Source organism: Sciurus vulgaris (genome assembly GCF_902686455.1).
Source record: "Sciurus vulgaris genome assembly, chromosome: 14".
NCBI classification, from domain to species: Eukaryota; Metazoa; Chordata; class Mammalia; order Rodentia; family Sciuridae; genus Sciurus; species Sciurus vulgaris.
Window position 1 is genome coordinate 27,416,973 of NC_136475.1, and position 12,827 is coordinate 27,429,799.

The 12,827-nt window shown below is 49.3% G+C and overlaps 1 protein-coding gene across 7 annotated transcripts in view; it reads left to right on the top strand.

Moving 5' to 3' along the window:
• The first annotated feature begins 4,082 nt into the window (after positions 1 to 4,082).
• Positions 4,083 to 12,827, top strand: part of DYSF (dysferlin) — a 209,162-nt gene continuing 200,417 nt past the window's right edge. For all 7 annotated transcript variants that reach the window (XM_079111422.1, XM_079111420.1, XM_079111409.1 and 4 more), the window contains exon 1: positions 4,083 to 4,323. In XM_079111422.1, coding sequence (XP_078967548.1) covers positions 4,236 to 4,323 — 88 coding nt within the window. In that variant the 5' untranslated portion in view covers positions 4,083 to 4,235. The remainder of the gene's footprint in view (positions 4,324 to 12,827) is intronic.

Consider the following 12,827-nt stretch of genomic DNA (forward strand, 5'->3'; position numbering starts at 1 on the left):
GTGGGAAGAGGGTATTTAGAGAAGGAGACCTCGAAAGCTGGGAACCCCAAATAGCAACCACCACAAGGACCTTCTTAGCACTCACAGGGAAACTCATATGAGGTGTGGGATTCGGGAACAACAACCAGAGGTCTCTGACTCTGGATCCCCTCTTGTTCCCTAGTCTCCATCTCTTTCTCTGCAGAGAGATCAGCTCTCCATGCACCTGACCGCTTCTGAGCCTCCCTTTCTATTTGTATGAGCTCGGGTCACACACCCAGGCTAGCATCTCTTGGTCCTAATTCCAAATGATTGGGAGAATTTGATTCTGATCTGAATCAGATTCTGATCTGATCTGATTTGAATTTGATCTGATTGGTTAAGCTTGAATAGTCTCAGAGAAAGTGGTCCTTTAAAGTAAACATGATAAATATGTCCTACACACTGAGGAATAAGGTTTGACTACATACATGCTCCCTAAGGTTTTATTTCTGCACAGATCAAGCTATGCAGAAAAAGTTTGAACACAGGCTGCTGTGTGAATAAAGTATGGAAGTTTAACGCACAAGGAAATCCAATTCTTTTCAAATCACTTTAGTTACACCTATTTACAAGCAGATAGGTGCTTCTTAGGTCCAGTTTTAGCTCTGCCATAGATCAGGTTCATGTTACTTCATATATCTGGATAGAGCCAAACTGTACCTCTTTAAAAATAGACCATAATTTGGGCTTTCCCTACATCAACAGGGCCTCTTGCCCTTCTGCCCAGTGCAATTGTACTCCCTACATGGTACCCTTCTCTAAAACCTTGATATGGCAACTGCTTGCCACATATAAGATGCCTATAAGTGTCAATCAGTGAATGAATCCACCTATCCCTTTTATCCAGGACCAATTTGTTTTATCTGTCACCCAGAATGGCCCAGTTCTGTGGTAAGATTCTGATCTGAAGAAATTTCCTTCTGACTTGGCCTTACCCCTATTTTCACAGCCTTGCCTCAAGTCCCCCTCCTCTCTCATCTTGATTCTCTGCTGTCACCTCTTAACTCTTCATCAGAGATTTCCTCATTTTCTCTGCGTGTGTGTGTGTGTGTGTGTGTGTGTGTGTGTGTGTGTAAATTAGCACGTCTTACTTTCACAAACAGAAACAGAGACAAAATTGCAGCAACCCCCCAACAGCCCTCCCATTCCGTGATTGAACCCAGGGGCACTTTACCACTGAGTTTTATCCACTTAGACTTCCTTTCCCAAAAGACAACCAGAGGGAGCTGGATGAGATCCTGCCACTTCTCTGGGTTAAGCAGGCTTTAAGCAGCTTCCCACAGGTCCTGCAGTCTTCAATATACCCCTGCCTCCCAACATCCCTTAATTTATATTCCAAACACTGTGTTCTCTCCTCCCCAACTCCTTCCAGGGCCTTGATGCTGAGCACTCCCTAATTTCTCCCAGAACAGTCTCTTCCTCTGCTCCCACCGCAGTCTTGCCCAGAGAACTAATTGGCCATTGGATCCAGGGACTAGATTAGGGGTCCCAGTTACCTGTTCTCATACTCCCCAATTTTCTGAACTAAACTGCACTAACAGATGTGTACTGATGTGTGATTGGCTTGATCATTCAATAAATGTCAGTTTCTCCCACCAAAGTGGAAGCTCCTTGAGACTGGGAACTGTACAAATTTACTAGGGTTGTCAAAACGAAATGCCACAGATTGGGTGTCTTAAATAAAAGAAATTCATTTCTCACCATTCTGGAAACTGGAAGTCCAAGGTCAAGTTGTCAATAGGCAGGGGTGGTTTCTTGTCTTTCTCCTTCTCCTCTGATTAAACCCAGGGACAGTTTACGACTGAGCCACATCCGTAGCCCTTTTTATTTTTTATTTTGAGACCGGGCCTCTCTAAGTTGCTGAGGCTGGTCTTTTTTTTTTTTTTTTTTTTTTTTTGTGGTGCTGGGGATTGAACCCAGGGCCTTGTGCTTACAAGGAAAGCACTCTACCAACTGAGCTATCTCCCCAGCCCTCTGAGGCTGGTCTTGAACCTGCAATCCTCCTGCCTCATCCTCCCAAACTGCTGGGATTACAAGGCATGTGACACCATACCCAGCTAGTTGACTTTTCTTCTAAGGCCGACCCCTGCTGTCTTTGACTTGCAGATGGACACATTCTCACTGTGTCCTCACATGACCTTTTCCGTGTGTGCACATATTCCTGGTTTATCTTTGTCCAGATTTCCATTTTTTACAAGGACATTAGATTGGATTAGGGCCCACTCTCATTTTTCCTTAATCACCTTATCTTCCATTTATTGATTTATTTAGTAGCCCTGTCTTCCAAATATAGTCACATTCCAAGATACTGGAGGTTGTTTTCAACATATGTATTTTAGAGGGACACTGTTCAGCCCATAACAGGGACATGGCACTTTTGTTCATCATGGCTTCCACATCGCTCAGGACGGTGCCTAGCTTGTCCTTTTTTCATACCTGTTAAATGAATGGTTGAGTTTCAGCACCCTGCTCTTTACTTCCCCCACCATCATATAGTATGCTAGAGACAAAGAAAGCACAGACAGATGGCTGCAGGACCATCTAAGTGACCACAGGAAATGTTTGCTATCCTGATCATGGACATATAGGGGAGCATTGCTTCCTCCTGGGACCTCCAAATGGGTCTAAATCAGTCAGTAGCTGACTTTTTCCTGCCTTGGGTGTGTACACTGCCCCCAGGAGCTGCTTGGGGAAGCTTTGTTGACAGCTGCACACCCATCCAACAGTCCCCTCTTTAGAAGGTGAGTCAGGCTGCTGGGAGTGTGGATCTACACAGCTCCGGGAAAGCAGTTTAGCAATAAGTACTAGAACCTAAAAAAAGTCATGTCCTGTAACTTTGTAATTCTAAGACTAGGAATCCAATCTGAGGATCTAGCAAAGGAGGGCACAAGTGGGTTTATAGCCCAGTTTTAATTACTTTAAAAGATATTTTTCACTGTTAAAATAGTGAGGATCTGAGAAGAGCTTAAGTGAGTACAAACGGGAAAGCTTTGTGAATCTAGTATATTTATGTGATAGCAATTGAAAAGATTGCTTATGAAGAATGTTTAATGATACAAGAAAATGTTACTTGCAAAGGTGGGAAGCAGGGCTGGAAATGTAACTCTTTGCTAGCAAGCAGGAGACCCTGTGTTTGATCCCCTGCATCACATTAAAAAAAAAAAAAAAAAAAAAAAAAAAAAAAAGTAGAACGCAGATTGCATATATGCTCTGAATTCATATATTTAGTAAATAATTTATATGCATGTATCCACTCAGAGGGGAAAACCTGGATTGGTTAATATTCAAATGCTAATATATTAACATAGATTTTAGAACCCGAGTTTTTTTTTGTGTGTGTTACTTTCATAACTAGAGGAATGAAAGACAAGTCTTTTATTTGTTATTTGAGTTACATCCCCAATCCATTTTCATTTTTCTTAGTTTGAGACAGCCTAGCTAAATTGCCCAGACTGGCTTCAAACTTGCGATCCTCCTACTTCAGCCTCCCGAGAACGTGGGATTGCAGGTCTGCGCCATCGTGCCCCGAGAAGCAAACTTTTAAGGCAGCTGTGCTGTCTGCCAGTGAAATTCTAAGCTCCTAGGGAAAGTGCCGGCCCTGCGCCTGCTCCCCAGCCTACCCAGAGATCTCCAGTCGGTCCTACTCAGGGCGATTCTCCAGAGAATTATTGAATCCCCGCCGCAGGAGCCGGTGACCGACCTGGAGCAGCAGTCCGCTGGAGGTATAAGGTCAGGAGAAGGGACGAGTATTTCTCCCGTCATTGAGAGGGATCTGGGCTACGCTGGGTGCTGAGTCCTGGTCCAGCCCCAGGCCATCGTGGTCGCCGCCCAGTCCGCTGTTCGCCCGCCAGGTGCAAAGTGCCGTGTCATTGGGAAAGCTGGTGGCTGGAGCATTGAGTTACAGCTCCGAGGAGCCGCAGTAAGGCTGCGGGGGTGGAAAATGAATAGAAGCCTCCGCTCTCGCAACGCCCGCTGACCAGCGATGAGCGCAGCGCGGGGCGGGGACCGAGCCTAGCCCACTGGAGCGGCTTGGGCTTGGCCTGTTCCCCTTTAAGAGCCGCTGCTCTTATCCAGGAGCCAGAGATCCTGAACCGGCCTCGCTCCGCCAGCCCTCTCCAGGGAGGGCACCCGCGAGCTGCACCTCGGCCGGGCCCTATCGGTCCTCCCCTACTCTCTTCGCTCCAGGGGCGCACCGGACGCTACGCGCGCCAGGCATGCTGAGGGTCTTCATCCTCTACGCGGAGAACGTCCACACCCCGGACAGCGACATCAGCGATGCCTACTGCTCCGCTGTGTTTGCAGGTAGGAGCGGCCCGAGCACCCGCCAGGGGTTCGGGTGGGGTCCGGGAGGGAGTCGCCAGGGCTGTCTACCCTGGAGAGCGCCTGGAGGTGGCAGAGGAGACTGTCCCACCGGGCAGACTGCCGTTATGTTGCAAAACATATCCGTGAGGAGGGGCGACTCAGAGGGAAACTGAGGCAGAGAGAGAGAGAGGGAGAGAGAGAGAGAGAGAGAGAGAGAGAGAGAGAGAGAGAGAGAGAGAGAGAGAGAGAGAGAGAATGAGAATGAGGCATGTGGCTGAGTGGCCGAGCAGCGCTCTCTGGGGCCCCGCACTGAGGCAGATCAGGCAGGCAGCATCTTTCCTTTCACCCCTTCTGGACTTTTGAAATATGTCTTTCGGCGCTGTGGGCGGCAAAACGCTGTGTGGCAGGGCTCCACTCGCTCCCCGGAAGGCCTGCTCTCAGACCTATTTATAACTCAGCTCTTCCCGCCCCAGGCCTGGGTCTGGCTTCTCTCCTCAGCCCTTGCTCACTACCAGAGTCTGGGCTGAGCGGACATGTGGCCACTGGGGGCAGGGGCACGCCCACCTCTCCAGGAATCCTATTCTTGCTTTGGGCACAGGATTGAAGAAATACTGCAACTGGGCATAGCTGTCGCCAGCATCAACCTTTAGGGACTTTCTCTACTCCACTCCTCCCCATCAGATAGGTGCATGTCTGGGTGGTTTCTGGAGCCCATTATGGGACTGGGGCCACCTTGAGCTATGCAGCCTGATCCTACAAGACTGGGCCTCCCATAGGAAGGTCTTCACAGGGCTGCACCTGGACTTTTCCTCGGAAGTGAGGGCTGGGTCCTGTCTGCTTCCCCAGGACCCCCTTAGGGATAAGCCAGGGCTGGAGTCTACATAGCTGGGCCTTTGGGATTGGTGTCATTGTGGACAAGGACCAGTAGGGCTTGAATTTAAGCCAGTCTCCTGACACTGTGCGGGTTCCCTTCTCAGCCTCCATCACCTGCCACTACCCTTCTCCCCAGAGATCTGACATGCAATCTAGCTACATCCGAGGCCCCGGAAGCAGAGCATCAGCTGATCCCTAGGCCTGATCCCTGGCCTTCAGCACAGCCATTCTCTCTCCGTTTCACCAGCTCAGAGATACACCTGTTCCTAGATGCCAGTGTGCACATACACTCCGTGCACAGCTTGGAGCTGGTGGGACATTTGACATGCTCCAAGGAGTGGAGGTCCTGAGAATGCAGACTTGTCCATCACAGCCTACCAGAGGTGCCGTCTCAAGCCCACCACTGCTGGCTGTGGGATTCGGGTCTTCTGTCCTTGTTGGTCAGGGTAGAGCTGGGAGTTGCTGAAGAGTTCTGTGCCAGGAAAGCAGTGTGTACCAGAGGGGCCTGGGGGACTGTCCAGCTGTATTTTTTTCCTAACATGCTGCTTTGACCTGTTCTCAACCAGTGTTCCATCGCAACCTCCGGAAACGAAATTTAGCAAGGTGTTTCCAGCTGGGAGGACAATGGTATCTGTGGGGGTTTTCGTACTTCCTCTTTGCATCCTCTGCTCTGGGCAGGCCAGTGGCCCGGTTTAACTGCCTGGCTAGTGGCTCTGGGCTCCAAGTTGCACAACTCCACACCATTCACACTGTAAATTCCTGGTTGAGGAGAGGGAGGATCCTTTTGCTGGGAAGAAAGGCAGTCTCAGGGGCTTTGTCTCTAGTGTCCACTCAGCCTGAACCACATCCCCCATTCCATACACCAGCCTCCTGCCTCTCCCTGTGTCCCCAGCCCCCAGGCCAGACCAAACACTAATAGGAGAGAGGAAAGAATAAACAATGAGTAGGGAAGCATTTTCTAACCCCAGAAGTGCTTTACCCACAGGAAGTACTGCTGGTGTGGCCTCTCTCCTGTCGTTATTTCAGCCTCCAGGGCCTGTCTAAGGAGCAGTCTCCCCTTCCTCCTTCCTCACATTTACACATTCCTCGCTGAGCTCCCTCCCCTGCCCCACCTGTCTGAAGGCAGCCCCCCCCCCCCCCCATCTTGCCCTTGGGCCCTGTCTGGCTCCTCTCTGTGGACTTCTCCTCCCTAAAGCCCAGAGCTAGCTGAAGAGAAAGCCTATATTCATGATGATCCTCTGGGCCAGGGAAGGAGACTGGCCTGAATGAACCCTGATTTGCAGTGATCAATGTCAACGCTAGGCTGTGGGGAATGCAGTCCTTCCCCTCCCCCACCCTGGCCACATTCCACCTCCTGCATTAGCCAAGCTGCAAACCCAAGTCCAAATTTGGCCTCCTTGTGCATTCAGGCCTGCTCCCTCTCCTTCTCCAGGCCAGGGCCAGGTTGGTGAATGATTACACAGAAGGCTCTGGTCCGGGACACACAGATGAAAGCAAAACACCCTTCTGAGAAGTCACTCTCACCGGCTGTTCTGGGTCCGGCTTCCCAGACTCTATGTTTGTACCATAAAGCCCCTCCTTGGGCTACATGATTTTAACATCCCATAATGACACCTCATAGCTCCTCTGTACAAGCATAAATTCACTTCATGCTTACAGCAGCTCTGTGAGGCTGAAGGGCAAGGATAGTATCCCCCTTTTATAGGTAAGGATTTGGCCCAGAGAAGTACAGGGGCCTGGCCTGGGGTCACGCAGTGACCAGAGCACCCTCTGCCTGGCAGTGCCCTTTGTTGTTCTCAGCATCCTGGGCTCATGGATTAGAAAGTGCTTTGGAATGCATACCATGTGCTGCCCACACCCACAGAGCCGACTGAGTCGACTGAGTCAGTCATGGGGAAGGCAGTACTCTGGGTCCCCATCATGGGACTGAATTGAAGCAGGTGGGGTGCAGGGCTGTGGGGAGCATACTGGGAGACAAATGACCAAAAGGTGAAGGATCCTTATCTTTAAAATAGGTCCTCATCACAAGGAGAGGGAATGGATATTCACTACACACAAGTAAGACGCCATGTTCAGATGCTGGTTCTTTAAAACCTCACAACAATCCTTATGAAAGAGACCTATTTAACTGATACTGTGCTTTTTATGTGCCAGACATTCTTCTAAACAGAACATTGAAAATGAGCTACATCCAGTTCATTTCAAATTGGTGTCAGGCACTTAGATATATTTACATCAACCTCATTTAATCCCCCTAGCAAGCATAAATGGTAGTAACGGTCATCACCCCCATTTTACAGACAAGAAAACTGAGGTACAAAGAGGTTAAGTAACTTGCCTAAGGTTATAAGCTGCTGAGTAGTGGAGTTGGGATTCAAGCCAAAGCAGTCTGGCTCCAGAGTCCTCCCTCCTGTCTTTGCTCTACGATCTACCTTTGTGTTTAGCTCTGACATAGTAGAGACAAGCAATAAAAGGTGGAGGGTCAGGATTTGAATCCAAGACTAACTCAAACCCTGAAGTCTGATCTCAGTCTGCATGTTGATGCCTCACATCTGGTCACATCATGCACACTGTCCCTGCTGCCACTCATCCCACCAGACATAGACATCCTCAGCTTTTGCTGTCTGACCTCAGGATGCTTCACCCTCTCTGTATCTCAGGGGACCTGTCAGACACCATTTGGTCCAGCTGCTTCTTCTAGGCAGTGCCCTTGGGCCAGGTTAGCCCAAGGACCTCTGACAGGCCTGTGGTGGCTGCTTAGGGTCTGATAAGCTGAGGCCAAGGTGATAGGTCTTATGGTGCTGGAGTGAGCAGCCTTTGGGGGGTATGGCAGGCACTCTGGGGGGTTGTAACTGTGGGCCCCAAGCTTCCAGGATGAAGTAAATTTTGGAGGAGGGCTCAGCAGTGCAGATAACTGGAAGCTTTAATCACAGTCTAGTAGCACGGAAACACAAACAAGAGGGAATGATGGTAACTGAGAGTATTGGCTATGGACCCAGACTGCTTGGAATCTTGAACTTGACATTCCAGCCCTGCTACTTTCCAGCTGTGTGTCTTTGGGCAAGTCACTTAACCATTCTGTGTCTCAGTTTCCTCATCTGCACTCAATCCATGTTAACTAAATTATTTTTTAAAATATTTCGTTTTGGTTGTAGGTGGACACAATACTTTTGTTTTATTTTTATGTGGTGCTGAAGCTCGAACCCAGAGCCTCTACCACTTGCGAGGAGAGTGCTCTACCACTGAGCCACAACCCCGCCCCCTAAATTATTACATGTGAATATATATGTTATACCAGGAATCGAACCCAGGTGTTATTATTATAATTAACATGTACAGTCCCTGGTACTAAGACACCCAAGAGTCCTTTCAAGATCTTTTTTGCCTGCTCAGTTCTATCATCAACTTTGTACCCACTGTCCTGCCAGGCTAGTCACAACCAGCAGAGTGGTTGGAAACTGTCCGATCTGTCTGCAGGGACCCTGGCCTGGATCCTCTGGTTGCCCTCCTAAAGTAGCCCTTTATGAGCGCTGTCTGCCTGTCTGATGGCTAGCCATAGCCCTCATAATGTTTTTATGCCTTTCTTGGGACAAATATTCCTCTGGTGACTTCTCCAGAGTCCACAGACATCCTCAGCCCTTCCTGATCAAACTCACTTTCTCATTCCTTTGCGCTAGACTCTTTCCACATTTATTCATTGGCAGGACATGCTAGCAGAGAGGGTGCTGACATTTGCCCCATATATGCTGCTGGGTGCTCAGTCCTCCCCACACCTCTGTGCAATGTCATCTTCGTGCTTTCACAGAACCTAAACAGACTGAAAGGTTGAGTCACATGCCTCAGGTCACACTGCAAGGAAAGGTGGACTGGGCTGGAAGCCCAGGACCATATCCACTCTGGGCAGGTTCTTCCCTGGCAGCCATACAATAGTGGCTGAGGTTGAAATCAGGACTGTGTGCATTTTACACTCTCAGTGGACACATAGGTGCCTGCCAATCTCAACTGGTTGCGTTGTGATAGCTGAGGGACACTTCCTCAAATGAATGGGAGGGGAGGGGAACAGATACAGTGGGTTATCCATACTTCTGGAAGATTTTGATACTGCAAATGTGCCCTGAAGGAATTCTATACACACCTTGGCCTTGAGATGAAACAAAGCCCCCACAAGATTAGGAGAAAGTGGGGGCTGGAGATATAGCTCAGTTGGTAGAGTGCTTACCTCTCAAGCCCAAGGCTCAAGCTCAAGGCCCTGGGTTCAATTCCCAGCACTACCAAAAAAAAAGAAGATTAGGAGAAAGTGATCAGAGATGGTGAGTTGGCCCAACTCCGACCTTCCTCCATGCTCAGGGAGGTAGGGCCACAAATAGATGACAGAGAGGACAGGGCTTACAAACTCAGGGGCCTCTGGGAGCCTGGTAGGTGGTACAACCAAGATGAGGCCAGAGGGAAAGCTGTATGTGCCCACTAGGTAAGCAGGGGCAAGTGCCCACCTACCCTCCCCAACCCGTTCACAGCTGCCAGACAATCAGTGTTCGGCCAAAACTTTGGGGGTCCACCTGCCAGTTTTTCTGATTTTTCAAGAGAAGCTGTAAATTGAAATTTATATGGAAAATCTCCTAAGGCTTAATCAAGGCAGGATTTTGTTATAAAACACTGTACAGGTCCAAGATGACATATCTGCAGGCTAGTGTCCTGTGGGGCACCAATGGCAATCTCCGAGGCAATAGTGTCTTCTCCTTTGGCTTATCAGTTAGCCCCCATCAGTAACTACTCTGCTGGGGCTTATGGAGGGACTTTAATCCAGTCCCTCCTTACCTCCGACAACTCTCAGAATTGCCGTAAACATGGCCTTGTTCGGCAAACCAGATTCTAACCAGGTCCTGTTCCTACCAGACTATGGCTCCTAGGCTGGCCTCTCACTTTCCTACTGGGGCTGGGGTAGTCTGGGATGCTGAGGAGTTACTCTCACCCACAGTGTTAAGTGGGATGCAGACCTGGCTGTTAAGTAATGGTGGGATAAACACGAGAGTCTCCCTCACATATATAGTAATTGAGATGCATGTTGTCCTGGCTGGTAAGATTCTGGTCCATCAGGCTTTCCAGATTCCCAGATCCTCCTTCCTTGTCGTCCTGCAATCCCCAGGGGTCCCCTTGACAACTTGGTCCCTGATGACTCACCACCATGGTTCATATTCCATCTAGAGGGAAAAGAGCTTGGGGAGACACGTCCTTGCTTTGTAAGGCAGTTACATACATCCTTCCTGCTCAGATCCCATTGGTCATCATTTAGTCTCGTGGCCATATCTAGCTGCAGGAGAAGCTGGGAAATTAGTTTTTCTATGTGAGTGGCCCTATGCCCGGTAAAACACACTAGAAAATGTCTATAGAAGAAGAGGAGGACAGATCTTGGGGGACAAGGGCTCAAACACACTTTCCATTAGAGCTTCATTACTGGTTCAAGTCCCTTTGGAGGAAGCCCCGTTAAGTTCCTGGGCCCCAGTTTGATGTCTGAAAAGGAAAAACTCTCTGTTTAGGGAGAATTTCTGGGCAGTGAATAGTGGCCAAACCGGGAAGTTGGAGGTTGGGATGGGAAAGAGGCTTCAGGAAATACCCAGGGCTCAGGTCACCAGCTGTGGCTTTTCTGGTTTGCTGAAGTGTGTGGAACCCCTATTCCTTGAACCCAAGCCAAGAGTTTGTTGAAACCCCTTGGAATGTTCCTCTGGAAATATTAGCTCTATCCCTGTATGATGTCCTGCATGAGGGGCATGGGGTGTGGATGTGAGTGGGGTAGGGAGGGGAGACAGGAATCAATGTGACAGATAAAAAATAAAAGTTTCATACTATCTAAAGTTTCCTCTAGAGGGTGGTACTGTCCTCTGAGAACCACTTGCTTAGGTGGATCAGATGACGGAACCCATTCCCAGAGCCACACGCAATGTCCATCACATCATTTAGAGGCCAGCCCTGACCTACACAACAGGAATACCTGGGCCATCAAGCCTTGGCCTCCGCCTGCATTTGCCAACTCCACAGTCTGGCAGGACATTCGACAATTACACCAACAGGACTCCTTACAGTTGTGATGGGTGCTAGGAAGGAAAAACACTGGCAGGTGGCTATCTGCCAGAGGGACCAGCCTATACCAGGAGGCCAGGGACTGCTTCTCTGGGGAAGCGATATTTGAACTGAGGCCCAAGGGACGGATGGAGGTGACCCTGCCAAGAGTGCAGGACAGGCAACTGCGAACAGGGGACAGCCCACCTCAGAGGTAGAAGGGAGCTCGATGTGCCCTAGAAACGGAGAATTCCCTGGAACCGGAGCTCAGGGTCAAGGGACTGAATAGCCTTAATGTCTGGGGGGAGGAAAGGAATCTGGGATTTATTCCATGAGCATAGGAGGGCTTTGAGGAGTTTCTGGTTGGGCAGTGACCTGATCACATTTGTTTTAAGATTGTGTGGCTAAAGTGTGTGTGGATATTGCCAGAGTGACTGCAAGGTGGCCAGTCAGGAGGCAACTGCAGTAGCCTGAGCAGAAGAGGAAGGTGGTGGATCCGGTGGGGGCATTAGAAGGCTGTGGGCACCCAACTAGTACCAAAGGCATGGGAATCGGGAAGGCTGCCTTGGGCTGCACATGACTGAAATTCTTGACTCAAATAGCCTGGAATGATAAATTGTCTTTTGATCAATGCACCTAATTGACTCACCAGAGATAAGTGAGCTTTGGGTACAAATGAGGTTCAGGTCCTCAGTATCACCCTGGACCCAGGCAGACTCCACTTTTTTCTCTGGTTTGTGGTCCTTGGAGTCTGCTACACCCTAGAGCTGGCTGGCAACTGGACCTACATGCTTTGTTATTCACAGGAAGCAGGAGAGGGAGTTGGGCTTCTCCATTCATAGCATAGAAGCTTCTCCTTTTAGGGGGCAACTCAGGATGCATGCCCACTGCTACACCAATAGCCATTGGCAGAAGATGGGCTCAGATAGGGTAGGATCCACCCTGGAGCTGGCGATGGGCATCTGAACATCCAGGTTCTGCTCGAAGGGAGGAAGGGACTGGATGTTGGGAAGGGACCACCTACGCATTCACCATCTTGAGGGTGAGTTAGGGAGTAGAGTCAGGCGGAGGAGGATAGTGTTCAAGCAGCTAGAGAAGATTCCGGAGAGGATACAGCTCCAAGCTTTCTCTTCTTTCCCTCCATCACCATGTTCTACCCCAGTGTGAGAGGCTGGCTCCTGTGTGGGCTTCCTACTTTAAAAAAAAATTTTTATTTTTACTTTTTATAGACTGCATTTTGATTAATTATACATAAATGGGGTATATCATTTCATTTCTGTGGTGGTGCATGATGTAGATTCACACCAATCGTGTAATCATACATGTACATGGGTAATGATGTCTGTCTCATTCCACCATTTTTCATACTCCCCCCTGCCCCGAGGAACTTTAGATTACATAGAGGGAAATGAGAGGGAGGGGGGTATGAAAAATGGCTTCCTGCTTCTCGAGAGCACTTCCCAGCCATGCCTTTGGATTTGGTTGTTGCTATCTGTTGTCTCTAGCCCCTGATGGTGGGCATCCTGAGGGCAGGGATGTTCTGCCAGGGCTCAGCACAGTTCCAACAAGTCGGAGGT